This window comes from Anser cygnoides, chromosome 1 (assembly GCF_040182565.1).
Source record: "Anser cygnoides isolate HZ-2024a breed goose chromosome 1, Taihu_goose_T2T_genome, whole genome shotgun sequence".
In the NCBI taxonomy this organism is placed as follows: Eukaryota; Metazoa; Chordata; class Aves; order Anseriformes; family Anatidae; genus Anser; species Anser cygnoides.
Window position 1 is genome coordinate 154,884,111 of NC_089873.1, and position 24,511 is coordinate 154,908,621.

The 24,511-nt window shown below is 39.4% G+C and overlaps 2 protein-coding genes across 7 annotated transcripts in view; both read left to right on the forward strand.

The window, feature by feature from the left end:
• The window catches only part of TMTC4 (transmembrane O-mannosyltransferase targeting cadherins 4), a 52,632-nt gene extending 39,970 nt beyond the window's left edge, over positions 1–12,662 (forward strand). For all 3 annotated transcript variants that reach the window (XM_013174438.3, XM_048072681.2, XM_066986237.1), the window contains 7 exons: positions 699–778; positions 952–1,059; positions 1,179–1,320; positions 1,991–2,105; positions 2,590–2,702; positions 8,484–8,553; positions 9,073–12,662. In XM_013174438.3, the coding sequence (XP_013029892.2) occupies positions 699–778; positions 952–1,059; positions 1,179–1,320; positions 1,991–2,105; positions 2,590–2,702; positions 8,484–8,553; positions 9,073–9,224 (780 nt within the window). In that variant the 3' untranslated portion in view covers positions 9,225–12,662. The remainder of the gene's footprint in view (positions 1–698; positions 779–951; positions 1,060–1,178; positions 1,321–1,990; positions 2,106–2,589; positions 2,703–8,483; positions 8,554–9,072) is intronic.
• Positions 12,663–13,583: 921 nt separating this feature from the next.
• The window catches only part of GGACT (gamma-glutamylamine cyclotransferase), a 29,559-nt gene continuing 18,631 nt past the window's right edge, over positions 13,584–24,511 (forward strand). The window contains exon 1 of one of the 4 annotated variants that reach the window (XM_066986292.1): positions 13,584–13,606. The gene's annotated coding sequence lies outside the window, so the exon portion shown is untranslated. Of the gene's footprint in view, positions 13,607–14,157; positions 14,280–14,401; positions 14,497–24,511 lie in introns of those variants that run through there. The other 3 variants (XM_066986272.1, XM_066986265.1, XM_013174444.3) reach the window with 3 other exon arrangements.

The window sequence follows — 24,511 nt, forward strand, 5'->3', positions numbered from 1 at the left end:
AATTCAAATGATAAGGATCCTCTTCCCCTCAAATGATAAGGATCCCAAAGCCCTAGATCCTCCCTTCATTCTCTGCTTTTTAACAGTCAAGGTCTTCAATGTGATACCACATTATTTTTTTTCCAGAAATGTTGTTTGATGCATTATTATATCAAGACAATAATGGCTGGGTCTTTTGCAGGGCTGGGGGGTGAATGCTGATTGGCATTCTTTGTGGGTTTTCTTTGTTTTGAAATATGGAGCTTAGCTTAATTAAACTGTTAATGTTGATTTTTTTTCTGGCTTATGCTATAGTGAAAGCAAAGTTTAATCAACACATACTGCTGTAGTTTATCTTCTGCTATGCTGGATTTGAATGAGTCAGCCTTTCTCTTAGTCATCTGACAATGAAGGACAAGAGGTGTCCATATAAAAAGTCTTAGGCACAGTGTCTTGACCTCATCTGTAATATCAGGGAGTGAAAAATCTTTCTTAACTAGCTAGAACAGGTAAGTTATTTATTAATTTATTCATCCGATTTTATCTTGCTGTTTTCATTGTCTGTATTGTCCAGTCTTGAGATCCGCCTACAACATAAAACAGTAGTGAATGACAAAAATTCCGACTGTATTTATGTGGAGTCAAGTTGCTAAAAATTCTTACTCCAAAAAATATCTGACTGTGTAGTATCTGGCTAAAAAGTTCATCTGTGTTTTCAGGTGCACTACAATGTTGGCAAAAACCTGGCTGACAAGGGAAATCAAAGTGCTGCAATCAAATACTACAGAGAAGCTGTAAGGTATTAGAAATTTTACTGCTTTATTGAACTACCCTAAAATTGCTTTAAGGTTTAACAGGGAGAAAATGCTTAGGTATTCATTTTCATGTTCTGCAGCGATGCAGAGCTAACAATTTGCATAAAGGAATGTGTCTCCCATACATAATAATAATCTCTTAAATTTTACATTGTAGGTTGAATCCTAAATATGTACATGCCATGAACAACCTTGGAAATATTCTGAAAGAAAGAAATGAGCTCCAAGAAGCAGAGGAGTTGCTGTCCTTAGCTGTACAAATACAGTATGTTTAGAACAAAGCCAAGCAGTATTTTGTACCAGCTGAGCAGAAAGGATACAATGGGATCTTCTGTTCAAAGTGCTCAGTTGTTATCTCTCATTTTTTTTCTCCAATCTATTCAGACCTGATTTTGCTGCTGCATGGATGAATCTAGGAATAGTACAGAACAGTTTAAGAAGGTTTGAAGAGGCAGAACAAAGCTACTGGACAGCAATTAAACACAGGAAAAAATACCCAGATTGTTACTACAATTTAGGGCGGTTGGTAAGTATTTTTGAATAAATTATTGCTATTAGAGTAATCTGTGTGTGCATGTATTTCTGCTATATTGTTAAATGCTGATCATTATTCCAGTTAATTGATTTGTAGTTCAGGGTGATTTCCTATTTTCAATAGCTTTTTCTATTGCTTTCCTAGTATAATTCCTTTCTTATCACCTTTGGTAGTCCTACTTTCCATATAAAGACATCTAACCAAAAATATAGATTATGATCTTCTGTTTAAGAGACATTTTTAATCATTTCTCAATATCGGACTACTTTACAGTCATGAGTATATTCCAAGAAATTGTTGGGTAGTAGAACTATGCAAAAAAAAAAAAATCATTTTAGATTCATGGAAATACTTACAGTAAATATTTACTTATTCTCTTGTGTAGATTTCTAAATTGCATGCAAATTTTCCTCCCCACCTTATTGGTGCATATGTATCTGACTGGGTTCCAGAGAAAAAACAACGTAAAAGTGAAAAGTTAGTACATACCAGTCTATCTTCCATGCTACTCTAGTATTCTTTTTACATTTCTTATTTTTATCTGTAAGAACAAGTTTTACTAGAACAGAAAGAGAAAGATTAATAATCTTTGTGCCTTTAGTCCATAACTGGGAAGTAAAGTAAATCAGAGTGAAATTACTGGAGTTTTCTTTCTTTTTAGTATGCAGATTTGAATCGCCATATAGATGCACTGAATGCATGGAGGAACGCTACAGTTCTGAAACCAGAGCATAGTTTGGCTTGGAACAATATGATTATATTACTTGATAACACAGGTATAAACCCATTGGAATATTTTGATGACTAATTCAGTGTCTTTCAAAACTCAGTTTTATCTGTATTTATCTAAAAGAAGTTCTTATTTGGCTACCAAGACACTCTCCATAAAAATCAGAATGCTTTCTAACTCAGTGGTTTTAAAGCATCACTTGAAGTCCAGCCCATCAATTGCAGCTCTGATCCTCGTTTGAAATGACATCATTTTGCAAGCATGTTTGTATTAGAGACCAAACTTCAGAACTCTTGAATCTCTTACTTTTGTTCTTCTGAAAGTGTTACTTGTTGAAAATAAAGTGGAGGTTTTCTGTTGTCTTATTCCGTAGGCCTTTATATTTGTTTGTGTCAGAGATACCTGGTTTTTCTTTAAAAACACGTGAAGTAATCTGCCCTTCATATACAATGTGTGTGCTTGCAGCATGAAAAGTAACTAGTAAAGCTGTGTTAAGATGCCTTCTCTTTTTCCACTACATGGGCTCCCAGGCAATCTAGCTCAAGCAGAAGCAGTTGGAAGAGAGGCCCTGGAGTTAATACCTAATGATCATTCCCTTATGTTTTCTTTGGCAAATGTACTGGGGAAATCACAAAAATATAAGGTAGGTAATTAGAGCTCTCTGTTTTTTTTTCTTGTGGTGGTGGTTTTTTTACCATATATACTGTGTATAAACTGTGTATTTCTGTAGAAACTGTTTGAGGAAGTCATTGCGGGCTTGTGACTTCATCAGGATTCAGTGCTCATTTCTGTCACAGAATTGTTGTGTGACTCTGGCCTAAATTCATCTCACCTTATTTTAGATGGGTTTTTTGGAACATTGCTGCCCTAAACTATGTCAATGGTCATTGAAGAGAAGTAGGCTCTTAAGCACACTAGAGGGCGGTTAGGGTCTTATATTGGTTCACTGGTTCTCTCCAGAGAGAACTTCCTCTGATTTAAAGGCCGTGGTTCAGGGTCCAAAATTAGATGTGATATGTTAGTTCTTGTGTTCCTTCTATGTAAGGAAGCAAGGTTTACCGTTACCCAATGTGAATTTTAGCCTCTTTACCTCAGAAGCTATCTAAAATGAAGATATCACAGACTCTAATCCCAGGTTGAGGATGGGATACCTAAGTAACCACAGAATATTATGGTAAGCTCATACATTGAGCAATGTATTGAATATTGTTCAATGTATTGAACATTGAGTATAGTTGGCCAGCTAGCGAGTAGTACTTCAGTATTAACTACTTATATTTAAAAGTAGTAAATGTAATGCAATTGAGGCCAGATAAATATTTTCCAGAAGGAATTGTATGAATATTCAGAGAATAAATCATACATAGTTAATATTTTTTGTTATTTTAATTGACTCCATAGTTACTGATGTATGCATGCGATAGGGAGAAATAAATAATGAAGTTTTTTGTATTCCTCAGAAAAACATCATTTACTGAACTATGACTACTGGGGGGAATTTGATGGCTTTTTCATATGTTGTAATGTTAGCAGTGCTGAATGAACATGCTCAGTGTAAAAGAAGTAAGATTTTTTGATATTAGACTTCATAGACTTGATAGAATGGATCCGTTTTTTTCCACCAATTACTATGTCCACTAAAATTTCCAGTCATGTCCAAATGTGGAGTGATGACCTGTCCACATGTCAGAGGCCCTGGCAGGCCTAACACCTGCTTTGGTTTGTGTTGGTGATGCTGTTACACAGGACATTGCATTTTCTCTAGACTGTCGCTTTCATTTTTTGTACACTCTATTACTAGTCTCTTTCCACCTGAAGCTGTTATAAAATATATTTTTAGGTTACATTAACAAAGTTCCAGAAGGATACAAATTAACATCCAGAATGTATAAGGATAACATTATGGAGGAGTTAATTGCTAGTATTATTTTGATGAGTCATGAGTGTGGAAGAATAGAGTATTGTACAGTTATGTAGCAAGAATAATATGCAGCCTGACAGAATAAAGAATGTTTATAACGAAGTAAGTAGTTAAGAAATAAGTGGAAAACTAGCTAGGAAACTTTCTCCAGGTATAGGAAAACCAAGGCTGGCACAGTGGATTTAAAAAATAAAAAAGCAGGTAGTGCTTTTGATGGCAGGTTCTGAGAGGTCATTACGCTGCATGGGAATGCATTGGAGACAGTGGAAATGATGGTGGGAGAAAATGAAGCTTTCAAGTCAGCATCCTGAATAAAGCAAAAGGCGCAGTGGAGCCCAGGGAAGAAAGGAGGGAGCCACTGACCGTTTTAATAGTTCAACAGGGAGTAGTAGGTTTGTGTAGAGCAAAATATAACTTATCTAGTAACTTGAAATTGATGGGTTATAATAGGGAGAGCAAACTAAGGGCATTGGAAAGTGCACTTAGAAAAGGTGATGATAGCAGTAGCTGTATTTTGCATAGACTGGAAAGTAGAGATACAAGGTTGTTTGTGTTTTATTGTGGTTTTTTTGTTTTTGTTTTTTAAGTGGGAGAACATAAAATTAAGATAAAAAGAATGGGAGAATAAGATTTCTTGTCTACCCCTCGACATGTAAAAACAGAGAAAAGTGGATGGCTCTTTAAGGTTTTTTATTGTGTTTGCGAGGGGAGGGGAAGACGGGATAGGAGGCTGTCAAGGTGATGGAGGTGATTTGCAGAGGGCTGCCTGGCTGTGTCTGTTGTGTTGCATAACCTCAGGCATTTCATTTATTAGGTTCCTTGTTATGTGTCTGTATAAAAGTTGATACTACATTGGCTCTGTTGCCATAAAGTAAGATTTGTTTTGGGTTTTGTTGTGTTTTTTTGTGTTTTGGTTTTGTTTTTTGTACTTCTTACTTAAAAAGGCACCGAATTGAAAAGATTTTACTATTATGAAAGAGTTCCTTCAAATAAGTAGATAATATTCTTCAGTCTCAAATGCTCTTTTCAGTAGAAGATGGATTTTCTGAGACCAAAAAAAATCCCCCAACCCATTAAGATTTCTGTTTGTATCTATTCATGAATGATTTATTGCTTCAGAAACAAAAGCACATAAAGGATGAGCTGTTTTGGTGTTTTGCTTTTTTTTTTTTTAATTAACATCTGTTATATCAAGTTTGATTTCTCATTTAAGTACTTGTTGCACTGGACAGAGAATCAAGCCATCTTTAGTTCTTTGAAAATATGTATGCTGTATTTTTGTTATGTATACATCTATGCTTTTTTTCTGTAAGAAGTACAACAAATCGGAAACATTCAGCATTTTTTCTATTTGAAATAAAGCCAGACAAAAATTTTGTGCTGTGGCCTTGGCAGCAGATGGAATGCAGTGTGCTTTCCCAAAGCCTTTGCTATACACAGTGTGCAAGTTTCTTGACAACACTTGATTTAAAGCTTTGGCAAGACAGAGTAATTTGAAATATCACCGGATGTACTGGAATGTATATTTACTCCATATATCTGCAATAATGTGAATGTGATGCACCTTAAATAGCCTTTAATCAGACAGTATGCTTCTACAAGCAAAGCGGTGGCAGTAAGAGTGTTTCCGGTATTTGGTTGGAGATATGTACAGTAATGAGAGTCAGTCAAATCTGAGCATGTATTTTATTATATTTTCTGGGAATGCACTGCACATGTTGTCCCATCATACATCAGCAGTGAAAGGGTGAGTCTGTACACTAGCTGCTTCTCCTCTGGGTAGGTGACAGCATTCAGGCATAAAAGGGAAGTAATTGGACAGCACAGCTTTCGGTCTGTTGTTAACCTGCCCAGTAAGGAAAGCAGAAGTTTGCTTACTAGATTAAAATACTAGAAACTGCAGTGGAAAAATTACAAGTTGTAGGGATTCTGATTACTGCATGGTTTCAAGTGCCGTTCTGCTGTTGATTTTTAGGTTTGGTCGGGTGTATATAAAGAGGTTATCTTGCAATACCACAAGGCTTGCCATATGTCTGAATCTCAGGATGCTTCTCAGGTGACTCAGTTAGAATCACAGAATAATTTTGACTGGAAAGGGACATCCACAGGTCATCTAGTCCAATCCCTTACCAAGCTAAGCACCAGGACACACAAGGGGACACCCAGCTTGAAAGCAGCTCTGCAGAAAAGCACAGGAGGTCCTGGTGGACATGAAACTGAGCATGAGCCAGCAGTGTGTCCTTGCAGCAAAGAAGGCTAAGGGTGGTCAGGGCTGCATTAGGCAAAATATTGCCAGGAAGTCAAGGGAGGGGATCCTTCCCTTCTACGCAGCACTGGTGAGGTGACACCTGAGGACTGTGTTCAGTTCTGGTCTCTCTGGTGGTACAAGAGAGACAAGGACATAGTGGAGAGAGTCCAAAATGGGCCATGAAGATGAGTAAGGGACTGAAGTACCTCTTGTTTGAGGAAAGGCTGAGAGCGCTGGGACTGCTTAGCCTGGAGAAGAGAGAGCTCAGAGGGAATTTTCTCAATATCTATAAATACCTGAAGGGTGGGTGCAAAGAAGGAACCAAGCTGTCTTTGTTGGTGCCCAGTGACAAGACAAGAGGCAACGGATGCAAACTGGAACAGAGGAGATGCCTTCTGAACATCAGGCAGCACCTCTGTGCTGTGCAGGTGATGGAGCACTGGCTCAGGTTGCCAAGAGAGGCTGTGGGGTCTCCTCCTTGGAGACCTTCAAAAGCCACTTGGACATGGCCCTGGGCAGCCTGCTCTGGGTGGCCCAGCTGGAGCAGGAGGGTGGGACCAGATGGCCTCCACAGGTGCCTTCCAGCCTCAGCCACCCTGTGATTCCTGCCAGTCCATTTGTCCATCCTATCTAGGTCTGAATGGTAGCCTTCTCCTCCAGTGTACTGACCAGTCCTTCTAATTAGGGGCTGTCTGTAAAGTTCCTGATAGCGCATTCAGTCTCGTCACCCAAATCATTAATGAAGTGTTTAAACACAATGGATCTCAAATAGCCCAGTTCATCTAGGTACATTAATAGTCAGGGTATGAGAATGATAAAGCTGATGATGATCTGAAGGAAAAGCAAAGCCAAAACTTGTACTATAGAATCATATGCTGCATAAATTTATGGACATCTGGTTCCCTTGTTGTCCTTCTACAGAAAATTATGTCCTACAAAAGGATTTGTTGAGAACCTGAGGTCTTTTGTAATTTCTTTGACTTTACAAAACAAAGGCACTTTCTGCATCAGCCTTTCTTGGCTTGAGAGTGACAGCCTTAGCTGTGCTCTGGAATGCTTTGAAAGGAGCATGAACTTTGGGTTTGAATTTGGACATATGGGGAAGCTGTAAAGTCACTCAAAGTTGAGTCACTGAATCTTGATAGCAGAAACTTCTCACCTGTGGAGCCCTTATGGAGACTTATGTCACAGTTCTCAGAAGAACACAGCAGAATCAAAAATTTGGCTGATAGGTTTTCTTTTTTAGCAGAGCCTGTGTGGTGCTGTGTAGTTTTAAATAGCAAAGGAAAGGCCATTTCCCCAGGGTTGCTGTTCTCAAATACCTTGGACATTAAGTATGTGCATTAGGACAGGTAATTTTATCTCCAGGTAGTTTGACCTGAAACTAAATGAGCAACTTTCTCTAAAACACAGCATAACCCAGGATCCATGTGAAATTGTTTTTCTAAAGTATCTATTATTGTATGCAAGTGAGTAAATATGGTCCATTTGGATTGGGGGGTATCTCTCTAAACTTATACAGCAAATACGCTCTGGAACAAAAGTGTCTATGTCAGCAGCTAGTTTGGTAAAATAAAAATGTCAAATTAGGGAATTAACTTACTATTAAGTTGTTCTTCTGAATATTTGGTGAGAGTTTAGCTTTTCCTAACTACTCAGACATCAACAGTCCTAAGAGCACACGCACTGAAGCTGGGAATATGGAAAAGGTTGCTTGTGAGAAATGTGAGGAACAGTTTAGTTGGTTTTTATTTTTAAAAAGCAGTGCTATTTTTCATTGAGAACCGTGTTGAAACATCTGTTTGAAAGGTTTTTACTGGAAAGCTCCTGCCTGAAATGGTAAAAATCGTTAAAGGGAAAGGTGTCTAAAAGTAGTTTTCTCAGACAATATATTATGCTGGTTTTGATTGAATAAATAGGTAAAACTTCAGCAGGTAATGTTTGAAAATATTATGACGGGGGGGGGGGAGTTAAGCTGCTTTATAAACTTTACTTGTGCTTCACTTTTAGCTCTCAGCTAAAATAATGTGAGCCAGTGAAATCTTGGTACGTACTTGTACCATTGTCACTGCTCTCTGGAGGCTATAGCCACCTAACTACAGGATCCTGCAGGCTTAGATTATACATACTGTGGCATCATAAAGATGTGGCATAGTTTGGGGTTTCTTTCAGTTACAGTTTTGTATACATTTTGCATTATTTTATATACTGCAAGAGTAGACTGTCCTGATGACTTCTTGTTCTAAATTATTCAGGAATCTGAAGCTTTGTTCCTCAAGGCCATTAAAGCCAATCCAAATGCTGCCAGTTATCACGGTAATTTGGGTAAGAGCTTTCCTACATCTTATCAGCTGTATTGTTTGCTTGCTTCATATTTGTTGTGTTTTAAAAGAAAAGGCAAACTTTTGAGCCTTCTTCCTGCTGGGCAGATTCCTATTTTACTTCCTAGAAAAACTGCCAACCAGGGAAGAACAGGGCACTAAACCAGAAAAGCCGTCACACGATGTGACAGATCAAGAGTGCTGCACAATCCAGCCCAGAGGTAGCTGCACTTCAGTGGCTGCAAATTGGTTCATTTATGCTACGCTTGTAACCTGCAATGAGCTCACCAGATAAGAGCTGCCATTTATGGCTACAGTGTAATTCATTCCTTCATCATTCCCATGCCAGTTCTGCTCCCAGGCTTTGCTCCTGCATTTGGCAACAGAACAAGCAGCTACTGTGCCACCAGCCAGTGAGAGACCCTCACTGGAAACAAATGCCTTAATGTTGTTTTCCAAGTGATTGGCAAGACTGTGCATTATTCAACAATATTGCTAACGAAATTCTTCACTGACATTCCAGCTGTGCTTTATCATCGCTGGGGAAATCTTGACTTAGCAAAGAAGCACTATGAAGTCTCTCTGAAGCTTGATCCTATGGCACCCGGGACCAAGGAAAACTACAACCTCTTAAGAAGAAAATTGGAGCAATTGCAAAAGAAAAGCGGTGCCTGATGTTTCTTTTCAGGTTGTCCGTGCATGCTGTTTACTGTTAATGTTACATGGTTACTTTTGACCATGTAAAGGATTCAGTCATTGTTTCTCAAAAATAACACCACCACCAGCAATGCACATTTGAATGTCCAATTATGCCCTCCTACAGATTCTAACATTTCAGCTGGAGTTTGGAGGATCTTTTTATTTTCTCCTGAACTGCTTTTAAAGTCCATTAGGACACTTTTATAGGTATACGAAAGCGATGGATGGATTCACAGCTGTGAATAAATAGCAATATTTGCTTTCACTTGCAATTTGATATCTTCATCAGACTTTTTAGTAGCAGGATGAATATCAGAAGGCAGTTCTATTTCTGAAAGTGTTTCTGGAAAAAAGTGCAATTTCCTGTTTAAACCCTGATCTTTCCAAGTATGAAGAGTATCTGTCCACTTCAGTTTTATTACTGCTTTCTTCCGCCAGTCCTGCAGAGACAGTGGAAGAATGGATTCTCTCCAGCACATCAGTTTGCTCTTGTAATTTGAGTTACGCCCTTGTTCTTGTTTCTGGCTCCACCATTTGAAGTGTAGGATTTGTACAGGTGTAAATGAGTATTGTAAAAGGTTTGTCAGCCAGTATACTGCTGAGGTATGCTTGAGTGAAGAAAGTACTCCTACATTTAAGGCAAAGATTTTAGCAAGCAGCAAAGGGGAGAGAACGAAGTTTAAAATGACAGAGGGGTAAGCTAGAGTTTCTGTTCTTGCAGGCCAGCCTCATCTAGCATAAACAGCTTGGGCCACAAATCAGCTCTCACAGCCAGTCAGTGGTCTAAACACAGAATAGCATCTACAGGAGCTAATTCCTGTGGCTTTAGGCACTGCAGTGCTTTCTGGTTAAGGACATAACTTTTGGCTCCTACATTGTTGGTAAATAAAGAGAGAATTTCTGTGAAAAAGTAACTGGGCAAACAACCTGACCGTGGCTATTGAGGTATGAACTGGAAGGAAATCTGATTCCATTTTTGTCTCCCATGGCTCATGAGCTTACGAAAGAGACAAATAAGCATAGCTGTTAATGTGTAAACTGATCACGTTGATGCCGGATGATTCAGAGGTGGTACCCATTGATACAGTGTCACTTTTCAAAATGTGCTATGATTTAATATGTTTAAACTCTGGCTGTCCGAAATTGTTTGTCTTGTGCCAGTATTTACATTCCTGCTTCAGGAAATCATCACATGTCTATTTTGTTTGTTTTCTTGTTTGCTTGTTGTATTTAAGATTGGAAGATTGCTATCAGATGTGAAAATTATGGAATTTAGCATCTCTTTTCGCATTCCTTTGTTCTTTATTTTTTCCCCCTCATAGGAAGACATTGATCAATGCAGTGTTTGCAGCTTTCCTAATGAGTCCAATGATTATGTTATAGGAGATTGTGGAATGTTTCTCATACACAACTCATCTATGTGTGGAACCACTTAAAATGTTGAGGGAATGCCTGCCATAGGACAATATGTTGCGTGACCTTGCCATCTGACTACCCTATCCTACATCTGTGTCTTGAACCTATAATAGGCTAATTTTGGATTTGTTTGGAAATGACAGTTGCTTCAAGAACCAAGTGTGTCTACAGAGCACAATACAATACTGCAGAACTATCCAAGCATCCTCTGACAAAGCTCGTTTGGTAAAGTAGTGCAGCTACTTTAATGTAATATTCTTTCCAGACTAACTATAAATCAAGACAGGCTCTGGCAATGCAATACTGTCCACAAATTTGGCTTTGAGTGAATGAATATGCCTGCATTGCACATACCCAAATCGTATGTTGTCATACTAATTTTAGTTGAGGTACCAGAGGCATACATTTGTATTTGTGCAGCGTTCTGCTAATGTGCCCTATCTCTCAGCAGGGCTAATTGGTTCATGTAGGGCCCCAAGTTGATGCATTGTATCCACTTCTGGTTTCCTGACAGAAGTTTCAGAAAGCAGTTTCTGAATGTCTTTATAGGATATAAACATGCTTTTTGGTAAGTATCCTTACTGGTCCAGCAGAACACTGCACCAGTGTGGCTAGTCATCTTCTGATAACCAGTATAGTTCAGTCAGTACCAACTTTTGTACCCAAAATGTGCTGAAATAAATACACTGTTCAGTACAAACAGCACACTTTTAAGGCCTGGTATGCATCAGATATAGAGAACACGTAACTACTTTAGTCATGAGGTATTAAAGGGCTGGGATCTGGCTGGATGTGCTAGTTAATAACAGAAAATAGATGTTTAATATAATCAGGTCTTTTCTGTATATTTGGAATATGACATATTGAGTTTAAATTATTATTCTCATCATGAAGTTCATATGTATATTTGTGCCTGTTGGCTGCCAGATTAGATTTACAGAAATCCAGTAGATCAATATTATGTATGGGGTATGAATTCTCTCTAGCTCATTACAAACCAAAGTTGTTGCAGAAATTCCTCTGTGGGAATCAGTTTGTCCTCCTACTCATGAGTCTTAAATGGAAGTGATACGTCAACAAGCCAAATACCTTGTTGGCATTTGAAAATGGTGTTTACTCTTCAATAGAGACAATGTGATTTATTCTCAATTGGTTTTTGGGCACCTATTGTGTTACTGTGGGGGGTGGGGGTATTTGTTTTATATCATTTTTAGTGCTATAGAAATTCAATGTAATTACTTGTATGATGGTAATAAGGATACACATATGATTGTGCATAATTTTGACGGATAAATTGGGTTCAAAAGAAGCAACAAACAACTGCGTTTTCCATTAAAAATTCTTTAAGACTTTCAGAACGCTGAATCCTAAGAATGCTAAGGGCTTTTTACTTTATCTTCAGAATTATTTTGAGTGTGCAAGTAATACAGTGAGCTTTATTGAAATGTTTATATTATCGTCCTTTTCTTGTTTTCTTATACCTCATAACTGACTCCTGGAATAGTGCAAACCAGGCACCCTGGATAAAAAAAAAAAAGATATAGAAAAGTGTCTGATTCTGTGGTAAAATCAAGAAACATGGATACTTTTTTTCCTCAAAGCTTGCTTGTTCAAATACAATTCCGAAGAGAGAAATACAGAATGATTCAATTCGCATAATGGAGTCAGAAAAATGTTCACACTGATTGCTATAGATGACAGCCTCTTTTCACCAAAAACTTCCAAGAGAGTTCCCTTACTGTATGTTTCTCTCATGTTTAGAACAATGTCATGTACATGAAGTTTCCTGTTGTTTAATTTCATACTTAAGACTTAGAGATGTGGATTGTGTGTGTATGAGCACTCAGAAATAAAAATCTTTTGTTTGTTAAAAATATTGGGCCTATTAATTGGAAACAGATTCCTCCATATTTTAGACATCTGCATCTGAGCTATTCATCCCAGGTTTTCTGTATTGTCAATGGGAATAAAACAGGTAATCTGAAATACGATTCATCTCCTAAAGAAAAAGATGTGAGGCATCCCGTGCTTGAAGCAGCCATTCCTCTTCACTAACTTCAAAGGGCAACTAAGATGATCAGCTCACATATCTGAAGAAAATCTCACTGCTGCTTTCAGATGAATTGATCTGGGCCCCCATACCTTTCCTACAGGCCATCCTTCGCACCAAGAATATTAATAGACTGGCATTGAGGCAAAGTGGTAGGTACTTGCCTTGAGAGTCAGAGCTATAGTAGTAAGATGAGGGAATGGGATAAGACAAATGAGGAGGGGTTTGGGTTCTGCAGACAGTTAAATTTATGAGACCGATAAATAAAGCATCTCATTGGCAGAGATTTGACATTGTTAACATTTGGGTCTAGTTCTACATATCATTAGCTTGTCTGGAATTACAATAAATGGTAAGAACTTCTTGTTAAATTGACTTTTTTGCTGTGGTTCATTGTTTTAGAAGCAATCTAAAGCAACTGCAACTTTGCAAAGATGAGATTTTTGTCTTAAATTGAAGTTGCTATTTCAAGCTATAGCTATTAGAATGTCAAATGTGATGGTGTAGCCCATATCTGTTCTGATAAGGTTTTGTTCGTTTTACTTTAAATATCTTTATTTGGTGGTTCCTCCATGTATTCTTCATTTCATTGAGCACAGGTACATTTACATACCTATCATTACATGTAGATAGTTACATGAATCTTGACTTGGACCTTTCATTGAAGTGCTTCTTTTCACAGTTTGTGGTAAGTCTCTACCAACTGTGTGTTTGAAGGCGTGCTGAACCCAACAGACTGCAATTTGCTAGAAACAACAGTGAGGTCACAACTGAACCTCTGATGTAAAAGCAGAGGTGGTGAGACTTCGGGTTTTGTCATGTACCGCCACCATAAGCTGCAGGTACTGCCAGTAATAGCTGCTTTAGACCGTGTGCTGGGCTCCACAATAAGGTGAAGTGTTTTTATATACCAGTAATGGATAAACACAGCAATTTAGGTCCTTTGCTTTGAGGAAAAAGGACTGTCTACCCCCTGTGAAGAAGCAGATGTGTCCGGCTGCGTGGGCTGTAGAGCATCGGAGGAGAGGTTATCTTTGTATTAGAGAGCTGCACCATGGTGTGGGGCATGGGTGTTCAGTCTGTGATGGTCTTTTTTTGTAAGTATTTCTGTTAGGGAAAAAAAAAAGTCCCTGTAGATGTTGAAATCGTTAGCAGGTCAACTCAGGGCAAGTTTTTAATGTTATGTGGTGTGGGGTTGCCAATGGTTTGTTCCAACTTCGTTTCAGTGGAACAAGAAGCAAATACATCTGTAACGGGGCCATGTAATAAATCTAAATTTTACTGTCTTTTTAATTGATTTAAATTGTGATAACGATGCTTGTGTTTCAACTGAGGGGGGGGGGGGGTGTTTATTCGGGGTCCTGCCACAGGCCAGGAACAAACTCTCACTTCCTCATTTTCCCCCAGGCCTGCCGAGCACGGCCGGGGGCCGCCCCCTTCCCTTCCCCGCCCCGGCGGCCGCCCCGCCCCGCCGCCTATCCCCCGGGACCGGCCGCGGGCCGCCCACACGGGACGCGGCCGCGGGCGGAAGCGGAGGCGCCGTGAGGCGAGGGCAGCGCTGGCGGGTGGGTGCCGGGGGGCGGGGCGGGAGGGGGGGGGCGCGTGACGCGGCCGTTAGCGGCCGTTGCCCCGCGCCCGCAGCAGCCAATCAGCTGGCGGGGAGGGGAGGGCGGCTGGGCCGTTGGGCGGGGGCTGAGGGACGCTGTGGCGCTGGGCTCAGTGTAGCCTGACAGGGCGCTCGGCTCCCTGAGGGGCGTTTCGGGGCGCCGGGCGCTGGGTTTGGTAAGCCGCCCGTGCCTTCTGGGGTCTAGGGGAGCGGACTGGCCGCAAAACGATGCCTGAATGTGAGGGAGAACAAAAAGAGAAAGCTGCTTAGGTGTAGAAGATGAAGAGAAGCTTCCAAATCTCCTTACAAGTTAACGCTTCAGAGCGTTAATGGCTTCGCCTGCATTGCGTGGACTGCATAATCTTACTTTTTTTAATCTTGGCTAACCTCCTGAGTATTTCATTTCACTGAACTTAATTTCTTATGCTCTTCTGCATCCCTTTACATTCTAGAGAGTTGTAAACCTTCTGCTTCCAACTTCAGGTTTATTTAGCTGTGTCTGTGTTAACTTCAGGCAATTAACTTCCTCATTTTTGGCTTTGGGGCTTTCTAATTTTCTAGTGCTGTAACTTTTGCTGGCCTTCGAGAATATGAAGGCAGCAACTTGTATAGAGCTTAACTTGTGGAGACGCAACTAGGAATATCTATACAACCCAGTTTCATGTCAGAGCACGTGAAGAGTGGACCCATATTTTTTGCTTTCTAGGTTAGAGTTCAAGCACGCAGTCAACCTGCAGAAGCAATTTCCTGACAATTAAAATTGTTCACAGCGTGACATAGGCCATTAAGAAAGGCTTCAAGTTCAGTGTATCTGAATGGGCTTATTTCCAACTTTCTTTTCTCCTCTCCTTAAGAAATGCCTTAAGAACCTAGACTGTCTTTAAACCCTATGTATCCTCAGCCAGCACTAATCTCCTCCTCTTTCCCTGTATGTGAGGTCCAAGTTATGTGAAAACAAATGTGTCTTGTTAGCCAAGCGTATTACAGCATTCTGTTGCCATCAATAAATAAAAGTTAGGCAGAACAAATGCCTCAAAAGCTGAATTGTCAAGGGTGCTTATGTGTTAAAGAAATTAACTTCCAATACATTGCTTATGTCTGAGAATCTGCACGCTATTGCTGATGAATATTAAGAAGTTCATGTCTGTGATACAGGAGCTTCATTTTACTTCGATTCTTGTTGCCTGTTAGCTCCTCACTTTCCAAGTTTCTGTGATGTTCTCTGTCATCTTTGCAAACAAGTTTCTTTGATTCTTTTCAAGAGTTTAAGACTATGGGGATATCAAACAAAGCTTTGGTCGGTTGCAGAAGAGAATGTGTCACGTCAATATCTGTCGTATTGTTTGATCCTTACAATTTTTCATTCAGTGACTTTTTTTATACGTGTGGTCAGATTCAGGATAGAAATGTTGCTTTGAGTACTTCATTTCCTGCAATATCTGCTTTTTATCCTTTAGAAAGGATCATCATGTCAGTTCATGGTTTCCTTAGCTGATTTCCAACTTGGAAGGCTAGGTGCCTCCGGAGAGTACAGAGCACAAACCAGGTCTGTTTTCGCACCAGACATCCTGCTGTCTCTCCCACCCACTGTTTTGCTGAACGCAGCCTCTTCGCTGGAAAAGTGGTGTCTGGCGTTGGCATTAGTCCTGCTCTGAGCAGGAGGCTGGGCTTGGTGACCTTCAAAGCTTCCTTCCAACCAACGTTCCTCTGATCCTGCCTATATGTTTTCATGACTCCCATGATAGTTAGCAACCTAACTGTCTATTTCAAAAGATTTTATTTCTCAAAGGGACTTGCATCTGCTGATGTAACCATATTTTTTTCCTCTTCTGCTGTTTGTATGGTTGTGTTTGTTGTTCTTAGGGAACTGCAGGGAAGTGGGAGATTAGATGACTGCCTGATCTCTGTCTTGAATTTGTGAGTGTAGGTACAAGTACAAAGGTGCAGTCAGGAGGGTGTACTGGAGTGAAATAAGGGAATAATAAATTTATTTTATGATATTAAGAATACATTGTGGCATTCACCTTCTGGTACTAGCTCTGGTACACTTTTGCTCACTGATGGATTACCCAAAATATTTGTCTGTGTAACCATAAACAGCATTGTTTGTAGCAAAAAATATCATTTCACCGTAGTTTGGATGTCATCCCTTTTTTGGAGCAGTGTACTTTTTTTTCCTTCTAACTCATGTCCTGTTATATGTTTCTCGTGCTCGAGCAGAATATGTTCCTTGAGCTAAAATCTGGTCAAATACTTTCATAACTCTCATGGTGTAGGTAGAATTGAATCTGAAGCTTCCTTGACACTTTAAGTGACATGAACTGCTTGAGCAGAGAACGCTTGCCATGATAAGATGCATTTTTTATATGAACAGATTCTATCTTTTTTGCATCTTGTAAAGTATATTTTTCTCGTGATTCTGACAAAGAGGATGAGTATTAGAAAGATAATTAAACAAGGGACAGGATGAATGTATGAATGTAATGTTATTGAGTTTGCAGATGTAATACCTTCTTCATTCTCTGTCTCTTGTGCACTTAATAGCTTTTTTCCTTCAGGAACAGAACGATTAAAGCAGTAGTAAATTACTGTCCTTAAATCAAGTCTGTAGCTATTTAGAATTCTGTTCTTTTTCACGCCAAAAGTTTAATTACGTTTTATGGACCATGTCAAAAATGGCTCTCTCTTCCTCACTTCCAAACACCAGGTAATGCTAAAGAAGGACAGATTTTACCGAGGCAATATAACGTTCTATTGATTTACCATTACGGTGTTTTTCAAGAATGCCTTTTACATTAAGATTTTGGCTGTTTTCATTTCCCTGAGTTTGTCAGCTGTTTGCTTTTAACATCTCAAGAAAAGCACGCCAAATATCATTGTCACTTCTGATTTCTCTGTCTCACTCTCTCTGGAATTACCCGCACAACCGCTTTTTCCTGCAGCGGTTCGACTGTAATTGCTGGTGACCTTTACTAACAGCTGAAGTTACCCTTGTATTACTGCCTTTCTGACAGCAGTTCTTGGCCACGTGGAATCGTATTTTCTCATCCCTTCCCTAAAGCATTGCCTTTCCCGCCGTTACCTGTGTGCTTCCACTGTAACTAGAAGGGACATCGTGCCACACGCACCACCCTTCAGCTGTGGGAGGCTTTCTGCATTAGCACAGTGTTGCAATTCTAAATGTATGTGTCATCAATTAATACCTGAGTAATTGCAAGTCTCTCATCTTTCCCTCCACTCGTCTTGTTTGGCCTGATAAGAGCCCCACGACTTTTTGTCATAGTATAAATAAGGCTGAAAGGGACCTCAAGAATCTCTAGTCCAACCTCCTGTTCAAAGCAGGGTCCCCAGTGTGGGTGTGCCAGGCTGTTCAGGGCTTCATCTGATGTGTCTTGAAAACCTGCAGGGATGGAGACTGCACAGCCTCTCTGGGCAGCTTGCTGCAGTGCTTGTCTGACTTCATCATGAAATCCTTTTCCTTGAATCACGCCAGGGCCTGTCTTGTTCCAGTCTGTGCCTGTTGTTTTTCAAACCCACCGTAACCTCCTGAAAGGTGTGGGAAGGCTGCTGCTAGGTCATCCTGGAGCCATCTCTTTTCCAAGAGATGAACACGCCCAGTTCCCTGAGCATCTCTTTACAAGGCAGTGCTCACGCCCCACCTGTCTTGGTGGCTGTCCCCTGAACTCACAGCAGTTTATCGGTACCTCTCTTGTGCTGGAGGGCACAAAAGTGGATGCGGTACTGCAGACATGGTCTAGTGAGTGTCAAGTAAAGGGAGAAAATCACTTGTGCTTGCTGCCTTTCTTGCTTCTATAGTCCAGTGAGGTGTACTCATGAGTCGTAAGGCAGGGAAGATAAGGTACCATCACTGGCATGCCAGAGGAAGCATGGATCCCAGCCAGCATCACCCGGGCTGACACACTGCACTTCCAGCCAAGTTCTGGCTCCCCAGCGACAGTCAGGGTTTTGGATTTACTGATAGTAAGGAGGGAGACATCAACGTTCACTTCTCATCACCACTTTAAAACTCTCACTGCCTGTGTTTTCCATGAGTCTCAAGAATGCCTGTTGGCATTATGGTACTTTCTGGTAACACTATCAAGGGCAGTTCGAATAGTGTTTCGGCATGATATAAAAGCCGTCTCTTTTCTACTGAACATTTGTTTCTGATCTAGCCTCAGTCTTCTACGATTCTTCTCTTGGATCTCTCTATACCGTGGGTATCCACCTGTAGCTCCACTGTGGCGGTCTGCATCACGGGGACTGCTTCTCTTTCATATCTAGTGTAGTACGGCACTTGTTACATTTTGCCTTCTGGTAGGCAGACCCGTTTGTACAGCACTTGAATTATATATCCAGGGTTCATTGTTTCCACTGACACGCAGTACAGGTAAGCACTATGTGCTTGTATCTCGCCAGCACCTCCTCCTTCAAAATGGATCGTGGTGGTGTGTAGAGAATATGTCACTACTTCTGATTTGCAAGGTGGTTTCAATCTGATCAGGTTTTGCCTCCCCCGTTTCAGGAGCTGAAATATTTTTGGTGCAGGCTTAATTTGATGTGCTGAGACCACTCCTGCTGAATCTGCAGCTTTCCTACTAGTGTTTTTTAAAAAAATAAAAGTCAAGCATATATATAGGTCTCTGCAGAATTGGAATATGAATCCAAATCCATAATAAAACTATATTGAGATTACCAACATTAGTATTCATCCATATATGGATACTGTCTGTGTTCTTTTATTTTTTTTTGCCTATAAATAACATCATTTGGTTTGCTGGGTCCTATGAGATTCAAACAGTGCCTTTCTTAGGTTCTGCAGCCCATGGTCCTTGTATTACACAGTGCTTCTAGAAAGCTGGTATTTTCAAGCATGTAGGTTGAATAGCTCGGCTGTTCAGTTTTTGAAGAGCCCTCACTTTGTGATTGTGTCCTTCATGATGTCTGCTGGTGACAATGGTTTAGGTTTATTTTAAACTGTTTTAAAGGATGGAACTTGTTTTTAGTTAATTTTTTCCTCATGTATATTTCTGGATGTTAACATGTAGAATATGTAGAAGAATGAAGCAAAAACTGGTTTTAATTGAACTTGGGATTTCAGTGTACCAGAAACTCCAAAACTTGACAATGCAGTATAGAAGCAAATTATTCAGGAGAGCTTCAGCATCAAACCATTCCTACAGGCACTATAAAGTGAGATTTATTTACCCAGCCTTAATTACCTACTACTTCAGGTGCAAGACTTGCATTTGAAATGTGAGTTTCATTTGTAGCAGACGGTGAGGGATTCAGCTCACGTCTCTTTACATCAACTGGTAAAGACTAAGTGTCCAGCCTAGATTCCTAACTTCAGAATATTAAAGTTAAATGCCATGAATACTGCTCTCTGGTTCATAAGAACTTTTTAATACCATTCTTTCTGAGTTCTTTTAAACTGAACCCAAGGTTTTGTTGTTTAATTGCATATGTGGATACTGAAATTTAGTGTTAAAATCAGGGTGTGATTATGGTCACGTCTTGTCCACAGTGAGATATTAATTTCTTTCACTCTTAGATTTCAAGATACAGCCCAAAAAAAATGGATTCTATCCACTCTGACTTCTGTAGTAGGAGTTTTGTTGTTGCTTGGATCTCAGAATTGTGTGAATTTCTCTAGAAATCAAAGATAACAGGTTATATTATTTCCCATCAGGAGAAGTACAGCCCACATATCTAGTAATTGGGCTGAAAGCTGGCATGAAAGTAGAAATAAACCAATTTTGCTCAAAACATTGCTGAGAAAAATAATACTGGAAGTGAGATTGTAAGTAGTAAGTGAGAAATAAGGGTCTCGTTTTGTTTTTGTGTTGGAAGAATGGTGACTGTAGTGGCTTTGAATGACATTTAGATGTGCTGACAAGTGTGTCGTGTTAGTTGTGATATAAGAGTAAGGCCATGCCAGAATTTCATTAGCTAATAGCTTCATTAGAAGAAATTATGGGTTGCTTTAATTTATAAAGAAATGGCAGATAGATAGGCCAAAGTACATAAAAGTCCCTGGTTCAAGTTGTAATTCTCTTGTCTTTAATTCCTTTTTAATTCTTTAACTATTTTTCTCTTTTTAAAACTAATTTAACTAACTGCATGGCCTGCAATTCACTGCGGGTGCTGTAATGTAACATTTCAGATTCTGGTAGCACATAGTGTGCTTTGAGCTTGATGGCAAGTGTTTAAGGCTGTTAATGGTTGGTCTAGCAGCTTTGTTGTGATTCCTAAACCAGAATTTACAAAGTCAATTGGTATCGCAAGAAAACAAGTTTGCAAATTCAAGTGGTTTGCAAGTCCAGAAGTGTGACTGGATGACGTTGACCAGTAAAGAACCTGATTCTGTCAACATCTTTACAGGTTTCCAGTGAAAGGATATTTATTTTATGGGATATTGGCTACTTCGTTAGGACCTCTGTAATTTTAGCTTTTAAGACACGATGTAATTGCCCTTCCCTATGCTGTCCATCTCCATGCTGCTAAGCACTGGCCTTCTGATTTACCTTTTGTATAACTCCTGCCTCCTTTTTTTTTTTTTGTGTGTGATGACATTCTTCTGGCCTCCAGCTTTTACTTTCTCTGTGCTAAATGGGTTATGGAGCTATACAGTGGCAATAATATGTTGAATGAGTGCCAGAATATGCTCTCTTCTTTAGATTTATCCAACCCAGCTCACCTGGAACAAGAAAAAGTTGTTGCGTAGTGAGGCAGCAGGTTCTTGTCAGTGTTACAGTCTGGAAGAAATGGGAATCTCATGGTGGTCATGAAAAGCTCATGGAAAAGGAAGAGCGATGTAAGAAGGCTTGAGAAAGGCCTAAATAGCATAAGCATCCATAGTAATAACTTGAAGATGAAATTACTGTGGTGTTGGTTTTTTGTCACAGAGATTGGATTTATGTTGGTGATAGGATTTGAGTTCAGAGTGGAATCGTTACTGGAATATGTGGGTGGGAAAACTGAAGGCGACTGACAGATTTAAGCAATAGCAGTTGGGCAGGGCAGGTCATCGGATGAGATGATTGTCAGAAGAAACAAAAGAAATGACTTGCCATGGTTGTCAGCTGAGATGTGATGGTCTTGGACTCCTAGATAGCAGCAGGAGAAGGTTATAGGTATAAGGTTTCTTTATTCCCCTGACTGCATGCCTGAGCAGGTGATAGTGCCAGCACAAGGGGGAGAACGCGGATATGAGTCCCCTTTTTTTAGTGTCAGCACAATCTTGGCCTTGAGATGTTCTTCAAACAACAAACTTATTTGGGACAAAGGAAAAACTCTAAAGAGGATGCGACAACCCTACGGAGAGTTAGGAAAGTGAAGTGAAAAGAGATTTCCACCTAGAGATTACTAGATGGAAAATAGAATCTCGCAGTTAATGTCTGTGTTTATATATGTTCAAGAGTGTATATCAGTTTCTATTGATTTTCTCTGAGGCAGTATTTACCGGAGCCAACAAAATTTAGATTTTCTGTAGAATGAGTAAGTAAGGATCCGAGCTCAGTGTTGCATAATATTTCTGCCGAAAGGGGATGGAATGTGGCAACATGTACTTTGAAGCCGAGCTTTAAAAATACATCACCTTGCACTGTGCTGTTGTCTACAGTACTGCTCTGTGTTGTGTTGCACGTGAGGTGTGGAGATACTGTTTGGTAAATATTATGTTTGGATGTGGGAATAGGAGAATAAGTAAATTAAGTTTAGATGGCATTGCACAGAGCTAAGTCTGCGCTATATTAGGAAAATGTATAAATACCTGAGAAACTATACGAATGAAAGAAATGTTTTGACACAATTTATGGAGTGGAGCCCCAGGCTTAATTTTGCCTTAGCTGAAAATTACGTAGGGAATAAATCCCAGCAGGACATTTATCATACACATACACGTTTCACACATCAAACCACTAACCTGCTCCAAGGCTGCAGTGCTTGCTGTGATGTAGTTCAAATACACCAGCTATGAAAACTTTCAGAATATGAATCCAGGCACTGGCCAAATCTTTCTGAAGCTCATTTCAGACATGAAAAATAACACAAAGTTATATGCTTATGAACTTCAGCCAGTTGAGAAGAGTGTCTTTGGGAAAGGTGATATGAAGGGCTCGAAAAGAAAGGAATCTTTTGACTTCTGTGGACTCTGTAAGTAATGAGACTTGTTCTCTTAATCATTGTCTTTAACAGGAGTGCAATTCAAGAGAGACTGAGCATAAAAAAAAGGGCAACAGTTAAGAGATTAAAATATACTTCAAGTTAATGATTTATTTCTTTTGATTAAACTCTCCTAGGGCACTGGACTGTATTTCGTGTTTGTAGTTCCAGACATAATAAAGTTCTTAGTAATGTGATTATTTAAAGTTAGGTGAAGCTTCAGAAAACCTGCTTAACAGAAACAAAGCATCTTGGAGAAGAAAAACAGGTGCGGTAAAAAGACAGAAGAGGTTTTCGGTGTTTTCCCATCTTTCTAGTACGGGGCTTCATCATGAGATACACTTGCTGGCTGTTTTTTCCTCTCCCTTTTTATTCTTGTTTGCGTATACCTTTACTTGTTGAAATATCAAGAAATTTAGGTCAAAATATATCTGAATCCATCTGCTCATCTAGTCTGTTATTTTACTGCTAGAAGATGCTAGACCTTTTAATTAAGTATGCTTAATGACAATTTACTACAGTAACGGGTGGCACCAAGTATCTTTAACTTTGTACTTGATTAACTTCTGCACAGAAGTTCTTTTTCCAATTTCTCTATATCAAAACAATGATTTAATCTTTCATTTGTCCAACTGTAGTCTATATTGTCTTACATGTAACTTCGGTTTCATCATTTTTGTATGTGAAAACCCAATTAGGATCTATAATTTAGCTGGCTTTATAAAAAGCCATATTATCATCACAGTCATATTATGAATATAAGAAATATTTATTCATCAACAGTGGTCCATTTCAGTTTTGAATCTTGCTAGCTATTACAGAATAACAAAAGGTATTATATTTTTGACGTAAGAACTTTAAATTCACAATTTTTTTTAAGTCTGTCATATGGTTTAGAACATAAAGTTTGTGACTGGCCTTTCAATTCTGTGTTCATCAGTTATGTTTTAATTTTTAATTTGTATTTTTGTGGCTGACGTTCAATGTTGATGCAACCTAGTTGTAAACAGGGCTCTTCAGAGTGGTGCAGCAGACACATGACCTGGTAGATACGATGTCGGAAGAGAGGAGCAGATGATATTCCCTTCAGGATAATTTGCCTTTCATGACTCTGCCAGATCAGGTGGTTTGGTCTCGCATCGAACAGGTCAAACAAAAAATAATCTCTTGGGCTAATCTTCAAGGCTGTATACGGGGAGGATTGTTTCTTTGACATTCCTTCCACCCTGCTCTAGATCTCTCCACTATCCCACTGAGAACACCAGCCCAACCACATTTTATCACCTGGGTTTTTACTCTGGGTAGTAGTGATGCTTTAGGAGAGTGTTTAGGAAAAAGTGGTGGGAAATACTTTCAGTGACAGTGGAGCAGACAGTCTTAAGATTATTTCTGATAAGAGACAGAATCATTAAACTTCTCAGTAATCTTGTAGTTTTGTGATCTGTAAAAACTCAGCAGTGTGTTAATAACAGCATGCACAATTACTATTTGCTTCAGTATCTCTTCTTGGATCCCAGCTTCTGATTATTTCTGTGTTGTGGGCAGAGCTGCTGCTGATGTAATTTGTGTAGCACAATATAATCGCTTACTTAATTTTCTTTCTAAGAAATGTGTTAGTTTTTTTGTTGTTGTTGTTGAAGACCTGTGGCATGGGCCTGGATTACACCCTTATGCATGTGTAACAATTTACCTGTAAATCTCCAGTAATTTCAGGAAGATCATGTGTGCAGAAAACAGTCCATGGAAAAAAATGTATGTGCAAAATTTTTTTGTGTGTCTAGAAGACTAATGGTGTATCTTGTCAGCAGTTGGCCCATTGACAGCTTGGAGGAAACCTGCATGAGGGTATAGATTTTCAGTTAATTTCTCCAGATAATCAGTATCAGTGATTTACCTCACCATTTACTTGCTAACAATAGAGCAAATAAAACATTTTGTCTATAAGCCAAATATTGTTTATATTTTTTAAATCTCTAATAGCAATTATTTCAGAACTTCTTGCGATTAAAATCTATCTGTAATCTG